Source organism: Mirounga angustirostris, unplaced genomic scaffold (assembly GCF_029215605.1).
Source record: "Mirounga angustirostris isolate CCGP_5_RB_7025 unplaced genomic scaffold, mMirAng1.0.hap1 SCAF_53, whole genome shotgun sequence".
In the NCBI taxonomy this organism is placed as follows: Eukaryota; Metazoa; Chordata; class Mammalia; order Carnivora; family Phocidae; genus Mirounga; species Mirounga angustirostris.
In genome coordinates, this window is record NW_026991761.1 from 51,567 (window position 1) to 62,632 (window position 11,066).

At 41.7% G+C, this 11,066-nt stretch overlaps 1 protein-coding gene across 1 annotated transcript; it reads left to right on the plus strand.

Annotated features, from left to right (window-relative positions):
• The first annotated feature begins 1,697 nt into the window (after positions 1–1,697).
• LOC123841454 (polyadenylate-binding protein 1-like 2) lies at positions 1,698–4,543 on the plus strand. Its single transcript, XM_045871039.3, has one exon. The coding sequence runs from the start codon at positions 2,407–2,409 to the stop codon at positions 3,007–3,009; it is 603 nt and encodes a 200-aa protein (XP_045726995.1). The 5' UTR covers positions 1,698–2,406; the 3' UTR covers positions 3,010–4,543.
• Positions 4,544–11,066: the final 6,523 nt, after the last annotated feature.

Below are 11,066 nucleotides of genomic sequence, written 5' to 3' on the forward strand. Positions count from 1 at the left end.
GATTCCCTCCCTGAATGTGCTGAGTAGTGCCTGTGAGCTTGGGTACAGAGTCCAAGCACCTTAGCTTGCTTTTCAGGGCTCCACACCTTCCAGCTCCATCTCCTGCCATGTGCTCTTGGAGACATGATCTCTGTCCACGCCAGATTATTGGGCATGACCAGAAGTGGCTTTGTGTGTGCTAGCATGCCACAGGGCCTTGGCACAGACTGACCCCTCTGTTTGGAATGCCTTCCTTCCTGCCTCCACACGGTGGACTCACCTTTCAGAGCTCATCTTGGGGCTCTCATCTTCTGTGCAGCCTCACTTGACTCCTACCAGGAAGAGTTAGTGGCTGGGTGCTCCTTTCTGGAGCAAGTGGGACCCTCGCTTCTGTTACACTCTACTCTAATGGTTGCTCACTTGTCTATCCCCTCAGCATTTGGCCCTGTGTGGCCTCTCTGCTTCCACAAAACATACTGCTCACCTTTTCTCACCCAGCCCCACACCTCGAACACATCAACACTCACTGCTCACTTATCACATGGCCTGTCCCTTAGCTCCCAGTGCCAAGTACTTGATAAGGCTTTCACAAATATTAGCTGATGACCTGGGACCAGGCACCTCATTCTAGAGATTTCAGGTTTTGTTTTTGATTTGAACATGGATGTGTATTTCTTGGTTCATGTTGGTAACCTTAGCACCTTGAGGGTAGAGCCAAGATCAAACAAGTGCTGGACCAGGCCCTGTCCCCAGCCCTTGGTTTGGCTTTCCTCAGGGTATCATGGAAGACAGCACTAAGGACAGGGTGCTCTTGATTCCCCCTCTGTTGGGCTGCATGTATGGAGGCTGGGTGGTTGGGAAGAAGAATTGGGGGGGGGGACGTGGAAGAACCCCAGGTCTCTAGTTCTCCGGTAGTCTGGAGCAGGGACAGGGTTTCCAGCCCAGAGGACAAGCTCAAAACCAGCTTATGTCTCCTGCTTCCCAGACCCCTGTATCCCTAGGGACCGGCACAGGCTCCATAAATATTTGTGGCATGGCATTATGAATGAATGAATACGTGTTCTTTATTCCCTCTTCTGCAAGTGTTGCAGAGGAGGGAAAGAGCTGGAAAAGGCGGGGGGGGGGGGGTGAGATTCTCTGAGAAAATGGGTCAGCAGGCTGCAGGGGGAGCTTGCCCCACTGGCCCCAGCTCCTGCTCAGAGAAGGTGTTGTGTCTTTGGTGGCGGTGATCTTGGGGAGTGTGTGTGAGCGGAAGTGGGGAGAAGCCCTGGATGTGAGAAACCCATTTTTCTCGGCTTTGTTTTAGGCCAGGCAAGTGTATTCTGCATGCCACCCACCCGCTCTTGCAAGGTACTTGATTTAATCATTTAAATGTACTATGGGGAGAGGGGGGATAAAACAAAACCCTCTAAATCTAACCCGTATTCCCGCAGTCCACAGTGGAACCCTTTCCCTGCCTTCCTCTTCATAAATATCCAGGCAACCTGAGAGGCTGTGGACTCACCCCCTCCCGCCCCCTTACCCCCCCCCCCCGCCCCAAAGCTCCCGCTCCCGCCCCCTCCCACAGCCCGCGGCCCCACAGCCCCGCAGCAGCCGCAGGGGGAACCAAAGAGACAGAAGCCTTCCCAGCTGCCCGGACCACAGACGCCAACACCCCCCGCCCCCCACCACACGCCGCCCGCCCGCCCGCGCCCCGCACGCTAGCCCACGACCGAGCGGCGGCGGCAGCAGCAGGCTGCAGGCTGCGGCGACAGGCACCGGCGCGCTCCTAGCAGCGCTCGCTTGCTATCCCAAGTGACTTGGACTCGCCAGATCGGCTGGCCCCGGGTCCCGGCCCCAGCTCCCGCTCGCGCCCTCGGCCCGGGTTCCAGCGCCCACCCGCCCTCCTGCACTTTCCCGCCTCTCCGCCCCCCAGCTCGCGGGAAGGGAGGTCGCGGCAGCGGCCTGGCGGCACCGGCGACCGTGGCGACAGCGGCGACACTGGCGGCGGCGGTGGCGGCAGCGGCTGCGGCGGCGGCGGAGGCTGCGGCGGCGACCGTGGCAGAGGCTGTGGCGGAGGCCTCCGTAGCGGAGGCGGAAGCAGAGGTGGAGGCTGAGGTGGAGGCCGAGGCCTCAGTAGAGGAGGCAGTGGCAGAGGCCACCCGGGGGGAGGCGACGGCCGCCCTGGCAGAGCGGGAGGAGGCGGAGGCCGCCCTGGCGGCAGCGGTTGTGGAGGCCAGCGCGGCCGAAGCCGCCGCCGCCGCCGCCGCCGCAGCAGCAGAGGCTGCGGCGCCCTCCTCGGGGGAGGCGGATGCGGATGCGGATGCGGATGCGGAGGTGGCGGCGGCGGTGGCGGCGGCGGCGGCGGCGGCGGCGGCGGCGGCAGCTGCGGATGCAGATGCGGATGCGGAGACCAGCCGGGGCTCCGAGGGGAACCCAGACTTTCCTATGGCCTCGCTGTACGTGGGCGACCTGCACCCTGAAGTGACAGAGGCGATGCTGTACGAGAAGTTCAGCCCGGCCGGGCCCATCCTCTCCATCCGCATTTGCAGGGACAAGATCACCCGCCGCTCGTTGGGCTACGCGTACGTCAACTACCAGCAACCGGTGGACGCCAAGCGGGCCCTGGAAACCCTGAACTTTGATGTCATCAAGGGCAGGCCCGTGCGCATCATGTGGTCCCAGCGGGACCCCTCGCTCCGCAAGAGTGGGGTGGGCAACGTCTTCATCAAGAACCTGGGCAAGACCATCGACAACAAGGCGCTGTACAACATCTTCTCGGCGTTTGGCAACATCCTGTCCTGCAAAGTGGCCTGCGACGAAAAGGGGCCCAAGGGCTACGGGTTTGTGCACTTCCAGAAGCAGGAGTCCGCAGAGCGGGCCATTGATGCGATGAATGGCATGTTCCTGAACTACCGCAAAATTTTCGTTGGGAGATTCAAGTCGCATAAAGAACGAGAGGCCGAAAGGGGAGCCTGGGCCAGGCAATCCACCAGTGCTGACGTCAAGGATTTCGAGGAAGACACCGATGAGGAGGCCACCTTGCGATGAAGACATGCCAGGAACGAGCCAGCCAGCAGAGCCAAACCTTGGCTCCCACCCGGTTTACAACCCCCCTCTTTGCCCCCCTAACCCACCAGCAGTGTATTGTATTGTACTGGGAGTGCAGGTCTCTCTCTCTCTCTCTCTCTGTCTGTCTCTGTCTCTCTGTCTCTCGCCTTCCCTCTCCCCTCCTTCCCTCTCCCCCTCCTTCCCCCTCTCTCTCCTTCTCCCTCTCTTCTTCCCTCCTTTCCTACCCTCCTCCCCCCCCTCCCTCCCTTCTGCTCTCCCCACCTCTCTCCTCCCCCCACACCCACCAAGGGCCTGCGAATAATCTTGCTAATCTGTGCCACTTGATAGATTACAGGCTGCCTCTTCTCCTTGTGGTTTGGTTTAAAAAACACTTTCATTCTCTCTTCGTTGGCTACACAGGTGATACAGTTTCATGGTAGAAACATCAGAAAGGAGAAGGAAATCAGATGAGGGAAAACCAAGAGAGTACTTGTTCCCCATGATCCTACTACCCAGAGACAACCACTTTTTGGTGTGCTGTTTTTCCAGGCTCTCTTCTCTCCCTCTGTCTCCCTTCCTTCCTCACTCCCACCCCACCTTCCCTTTTAACTCACTGTTATAGAATGGTTCATGTGTGTGGTGTTTCTTAACCTGCTTCTTCAGAAACTAAAACCAAACAAAAATCAACCCATTGAACTTCTTCCCATGCTATTCAACAGGCTTCCGAAATGTCATCTTCAATGCCTGCAGAGTGTATCGATGGATCTTTAACATTTCTGAATCAATCCCGCATTGTTGGACATTCCGGTGGTGCCTAGTTCTTTTCTTGTGTTTAAACCCAACACTGCATACTCTGATGAATGAATCCTTCCTTGTCAAGCCAAATCTTCGCTAGCCTACCGGATGGTCTTCTTAATTGTGGACTTGCAGGATCCACAATAAAATATCCTTGCAGGATATTTTAAAGACTTTTCCTGTGTGTTGCCAAATGGGCCCTTCATAAGCATTGTACTGATTTGCATTCATGCCAGCCAGCACAGCCAGTAAAAAGAGTATGTCCATTTCCCCTGCCTAGTCTCCTGGTCACTGTAATTGATGTGTGTGTGTGTGTGTGTCTGTGTCTGTGTGTGTGTCTGTGTGCGCGTGCGTGCATGTGCGTGTCTGGACCAGCTTGATGGGCTGCAAATGGTATTTTGCTGTTTGGGGTTGTTTTACTGGACGTAAATGCTCTTTATCACCTCTTTTCCCTGTGCCCACTTCCTGCCCTTTTTTCCCATGTCAGAAAAATCATTCAGCTTCATTGCAGGGAAAAATTAAAAAGCAGACAAGTTAACAGAAGAAATTTAATGTCCCCAGTAATCAATTCTAATCACCACCCATATCATTCTGAAACATTTTCATCATATATGTCTGTAATATTTTCCAAGAACTGCCTGAAACATTTTTGGCTGTACCTCTCTAGTATTTTTTTGCATATGTCATATATGTATATAAGAATGTATATACTGTTTTTATATCTGCTTTTTCACAGAAAACTGTGTGTGTATATATATGTTTATACACACATACTCTTTATTTCATTTCATGTCATTAAAGTTACTTTTAAAAATATTTTCTCTGGCTGTTAATATAACATTGAATTGACTCAATCGATGGACAGAGGTATTAGGTATATGTGCATATATATCCCTGTCTCTATGTCTGTTAGTGTCCATGTGAGTATATATATTTTAACTGCTTCCTAATTGTTTAACATCTAGTTTGATACTTCTTTTTCTTTATCCATACAAATTTGCCAAAATCATCATAGTGCACAAACTTTGCTGACTTTCAAGATAATTTTCTGAGAAAAAAATACTGCTAAAAGATAAACTGAAGTTGCAAAGATTTGGGCTGACCTTGTCAGGTTCACCAGTACTGTAACAGGACCCAGATAGCTATATTATTTTCTGCTCTTGGTATTGCAATCATTTCTGTATTTCCCTAATATTTTCTCAGGGAAGCAAGAGCATTTGTTTTTATTTATTTTAATACTTTTAATGCAAATTGCACATGATTATAATAGAAAATATTTTTTTTAAATGTTAATGTAACAAAATAAAGTAAAAATTCTAATATTCCTAATACCGCTACTTTACAAAATACATTTTAAAAAATAGATATCTACATACTTTTTAAATACAATATGGACTCTCATTGGAGGGTATTTTCCCTATAACAATGTTCTGGGATCATATTTCTGAATCATTAAATATTCTCTTAATTCTATTGTTACATAATAGTCCATTGTGGGATGAGCTATAATTTCTATAACCAGTCTTTCTTGGGTATCTTTTAAAATGATTCTTTTACTTGTAAAATCAATTCTATGATGAACACCTTTGCACCTGAATGTCTTGGAAAATTTTATTGCTTTCTAGTCCTTGTTATAGGAATTTCAGAGTGATAGATATGGACATGTCAAATGTTTTTGTTTTTTGCCATATGTTTCTCCTTAAGATTTTATCAACCAGTAGTAGAAGAGAGCACATATTCCTGCTGAGCTTCTTAAATTGGTCAAAATGCTTTTTTTTTAACTTCTATAAAATTTAAATGGACTGTATATTTTTCTTTTATTACTTCATATTACAAGTGCATTTTTAAAACATGAGATCAAGCACACTAAAATATAAATAAAAAGCAGTTGAAACATACTATTTTATATACTTTTACAAGCTGTAACTATCTATCCATAAACATTTTATTTTTTAAGTTTTTATTTTAAATCCATTTAGTTAACATACAGTGTTATATTAGTGCCAGGTGTACAATGTAGTGATTCAACACTTCCAAACAACACCCAGTGCTCATCACCACAGATGCCCTCCTTAATCCCCATCACCTATTTAACCCATCCACCCACCCACCGCCCCTCTAGTAACTATCAGTTTGTTCTCTATAGTTAAGAGTCTGTTTCTTGGTTTGTTTCTCTTGTTTTTTCCCTTTGGTAATTTGTTTTGTTTCTTAAATTCCACATACAAGTGAGATAATATGATATTTGTCTTTCTGTGGTTGACTTACTTTGCTTAGCATTATATTTTCTAGCTCCATGCATGTCATTGCAAATGGCAAGATTTCATTCTTTTTATGACTGAAGAATATTCCATATATATATCGCATCTCTGTCTATTCATCAATCAATGGACATTTGGACTGCTTCCATATCTTGATTATTGTAAATGATGCTATTATAAATATCGGGGTGCATATATCCCTTTGAATTAGTGTGTTTGTATTCTTTGGGTAAATGCCCAGCAGTACAATTGCTGGGTCATAGGGTAGTTCTATTTTTAACTCTTTGAGGAACCTCCATACTGTTTTCCACAGTGGCTGCATCAGTTTGCATTCCTACCAACAGTGCACAAAGATTCCTTTTTCTCCACATCCTCACCAACACCTGTTGTTTCTTATGTTGTTGATTCTAGCCATTCTGACGGGTGTGAGGTAATGTATCATTGTAGTTTTGTTTGCATTTCCTTGATGATGAGTGATGTTGACCATCTTTTCATGTGTCTATTGGCCATCTGTATGTCTTCTTTTGAGAAATGTCTATTCAGGTCTTCTGCCCATTTTTAAATTAGATTATTTTGTTTTTTGGTTTTTAGTTGTATAAGTTTTTATATATTTGGAAACTAATCTTTTATCAGATATATCATTTGCAAATATCTTCTCCCCTTCCATAGGTTGTCTTTTAGTTTTGTTGATTGGTTCCTTTGCTGTGCAGAAGCTTTTTATTTTTATGTACTGCCAATAGTTTATTTTTGCTTTTGTTTCCCTTTCCTCATGTGACATATCTAGAAAAAAGTTGTTAAGGCAATGTCAGAGAAATTACTGTCTGTGCCATTTTCTAGGATTTTTATGGTTTCAGGTTTTGCATTTAGGTCCTTAATCCATTTTGAGTTTATTTTTGTATATGGTGTTACAAAGTGGTACAGTTTCATTCTTTTGTATGTAGCTCTCCAGTTTTCCCAGGACCATTTATATATTTATTTATTTATTTTTATTGAAGAGACTGTCTTCCCCATTGTACATTGTTTGCCTCCTTTATCATAGGTTAATTGACAATATAAGTGTGGGTTTATTTCTGGTGTCTCTATTTTGTTCCATTGATCTATGTGTCTGTTTTTGTTTTAGTACCCCACACTGTTTTGATTACTACACTTTTGTAGTATGTCTTGAAATCTGGTATTGTGATAGCTTTGTTCTTCTTTTTCAAAATTGCTTTAGCTATTCAGGGTCTTTTGTGGTTCCATAAAAATTTTAGTGTTATTTGCTCTAGTTTTGTGAAAAATGCAGCTGGTATTTTTAAAAAGGATTACATTGAATCTGTAGATTCCCTTGGGTAATGTGAATATTTTAACAATATTAATCCTTCCAATCCATGAGTATGAAATATCTTTCCATTTGTTAGTGTCTTATTTCTTTTATCAGTGTTTCATAGTTCTTGGAGTATAGGTCTTATCTCCTTTGGTTAATTCCTAGGTATTTTATTATTTTTGGTGCAATTTTAAGTGGTGGTGGTTTTTTTTTTTTAATTTCCTTTACTACTACTTTATTATTACTCTATAGAAACAGTACCAATTTCTATGTATTAATTTTGTATCCTGCCACCTTATTTAATTTGTTCATTACTTCTGGTAGTTTTTTGGTGGAGTCTTTGGGATTTTTTATGTATATTATCATATCATCTGGAAATAGTAACAGTTTCTTTTTCTTTATCAATATAGATGCTTCTTATTTCTTTTTCTTGTCTGACTGCTGTGGCTAGGACTTCCCACACTATTTTGAACAGAAGTGGTGAAAGTGGAAATTCCTGATCTTAGAGGAGAAGCTGACAGTTTTCACCAGTTAGCTGTGGGTTTTTCATATATGGCCTTTATTATGTTGAGGTGTGTTTCTTCTAATCCCACTTTGTTGGGTTTAATTTAACCCCATGAATGGATGTTGAATTTTGTCAAATGCTTTTTCTGCATCCGTTGTGATGATCATAGCATTTTTATACTTTCTTTGTTGATGTGGTTTGTCATGTTGATTGATTTGCAAATATTAAATCATTCTTTTATCCCCAGAGTAAATCCCACTGGTTGTGATGATCTTTTTAATATTGTATGGGGTTTGCTAATATTTTGAGAATTTCTGTTCATCATCTATGTTTATCAGGGATATTGGTCTGTAATATTTTTTTGTGTTCTTTGTCTGGTTTTGGTATCAGTGTAAACATGGCCTCATAAAATGAATTTGGAACCTTTCCTTCTTCTAATTTTTTGGAATACTTTGAGGAGAATAGGTACTAACTCTTCTTTAAATGTTTGGTAGAATTCACCTGTGAATTAGTGATTAAAGACGGAATAATGGAAATTAATCAATCTGGACTTTTATTTTTTGGTAGTTTTTTTACTACCAATTTAATTTTGTCACTTGTAATTGGTCTGTTCAGATTTCCTATTTCTTCCTGGTTCAGTTTTAAAAGATTGCACATTTCTAGGATTTTACCCATTTCTTCTGGGTTGTTTGGTTTGTTGGCATATAAGGTCTGTATTGAGGTAGGTCTGTATTGCTATATACTTACCTCTTAGAACTGCTTTTGCTGTGTCCCAAAGATTTTGGACTGTTGTGTTTTCATTTTCATTTGTCTCCATGTAGTTGTTTATTTCTTCTTTGATTGCTTCATTGACCCACTGGTTATTTAGCCTCTTTTTGTGTAGTCTCCACATGTTTGTGTTTTTTCCAGTTTTTACCTTTTAATTTATTTTTAGTATCATATGTTGTGATTAGGGATGATGCTTTATGTGATTTCTATCTTCTTAAATTTGTTGAGGTTTATTTTATGGCCTAATAAAGGATCTGTTCTGGAGAATGTCCCATGTGCACTTGAAAAAAATGTGAATTCTGTATTTTTTTGAATGAGATATTCTGTGTATATCTGTTATGTCCATCTGGTCTAATGTGTCATTCAAAACCATTGTTTCCTTATTGATTTTCTGTCTGGATGATTTATCCATTGATGTAAGTGGGGTGTTAAAGTTCCCTACTATTGTATTACTATCAATTTCTCTCTTTATGTCCATTAATATTTGCTTTATGTATTTAGGTAATCTAGTGTTGGGTACATAGATATATAATGATGATATACTCTTGTTGGATTGATCCCTTTATCATTACATAATGCCCTTCTCTGTCTCTTCTTGAAGTCTTTGTTTTAAAGTCTATTTTGTCTGATATAAATATTGGTACTCAACTTTCTTTTTGCTTCCATTTGCATGGTGAATATTTTTCTATCTCTTCATTTTCTGCCTGAATGTATTTTTAGGTCTGGGTTGAGTCTCTTATAGGCAGCATATAGATTGGTCTTGATTTTTTGTCCAACCCACCACCTTATATCTTTTGATTAGAGCATTTAGGCCATTTACATTTAAAGTAATTATTGATAGGTACGTACTTACTGCCATTTTGTTATTTGTTTTCTGGGTCTTTTGTAGTTCTTCTTTGTTCCTTTCTTCTCTTGCTCTCTTTCTTTTTGATTGATGAGTTTCTATAATGTTATGTTTTACTTTCTTTCTTTTTATTTTTTGTGTATCTATTATAGGTTTCGGTTTGTGGTTCCCATAGGTTTCATATATAACATCCTAAGTAAATAGCAATCTATGTTAATTTGATAGTCATTTAAATTCATACACATTCTAAAAAAAAACAAACAAGCCAACCAAACAAAATTCTTTTTCTTTTCCCCCTTCTCTTCCCTTTATACTCCCTCCTCCATGTTTTATACATATATATAGTCATATTTTACATCTTTTTATTTATGATTTCATTATGTCTAATTATGGCCATTTCTTTTCCACTTAAAGAAGTTCCTTTAACATTTCTTATAAGGCTCATTTAGTGATGATAAACTCCTTTACCTTGTGTTTGTCTAGGAAACTCTTTATCTGTTTTTCAAATCTGAATGATAACCTTGCAAGGTAGAGTATTCTTGGTTGTAGGGTTTTGTTTTGTTTTGTTTTGTTTTTTAACTTTTAGCACTTTGAATATATCAGGCCACTTTCTTCTGGCCTGCAAAGTTTCTGCTGAAAAATTAACTGACAGCCTCATAGGTTTTCCTTTGTGGATAACTTTTGTTTCTCTCTTGCTCCTTTTAAGATTCTCTCTTTGGGCGCCTGGGTGGCTCAGTTGGTTAAGCGACTGCCTTCAGCTCAGGTCATGATCCTGGAGCCCTGGGATTGAGTCCCGCATCGGGCTCCCCACTCAGCGGGGAGTCTGCTTCTCCCTCTCCGGCTCCCCACTCTTGTGCTCTCTCTATCTCATTCTCTCTCTCTCAAATAAATAAATAAAATCTTTTTAAAAAAAGATTCTCTATCTTTAAACTTTGACATTTTAATTATTATGTATCATGGTGTGAATCTCCTTGGGTTCATCTTGTTTGGAACTCTCTGTAGTTCTTGGATTTGGATGTCTATTTCCTTCCCTAGGTTAGGGAAGTTTCTAGTTATTTTTCATATAAGTTTTCTATATCTTTCTCTCTCTTCTTCTTCTGGGACCCCTATAATGCAATTGTTTTTTCACTTGATGTTGTCCAAGAAATCTCTTAATCTAATCTCATTTTTAAAATTCTTTTCTCTCTTTGCTGTTCTGATTGTGTGCTTGCTATTATCCTGTCTTCCAGATTGCTGTTATATTCTTCTTCATCCTTTAATATACAGTTGATTTCCTCTAGCTTTTTAAAAAATTTCAGTTATTGTATTCTTCAACTCCACTTGTTTTTTTTTAGTATTTTCTATCTCCTTATTGAAGGTCTCACTGAATTCTTCCACTTCTCCAGCCTGGTATCTTTATAATTTTTAGTTTAAATAATTTATCAGGCATATTGCTTATCTGTGCTTCATTTAGTTATTTTTCTGTTGTGTTTTCTTGTTCTTTCTTTTAAGAAATATTCCCCTGTCTCTGTATTTTACTCAACTTTCTGTGTTTGTGTCTATGGTTGAGGCAGAATGACTATTTCTCCTAAACTTGATGGAATG

What these genes read in the sequence shown, in the direction of transcription:
- LOC123841454 (XM_045871039.3), top strand. Translation starts at nt 2,407, where the DNA reads ATGGCCTCGCTGTACGTGGGCGACCTGCACCCTGAAGTGACAGAGGCG.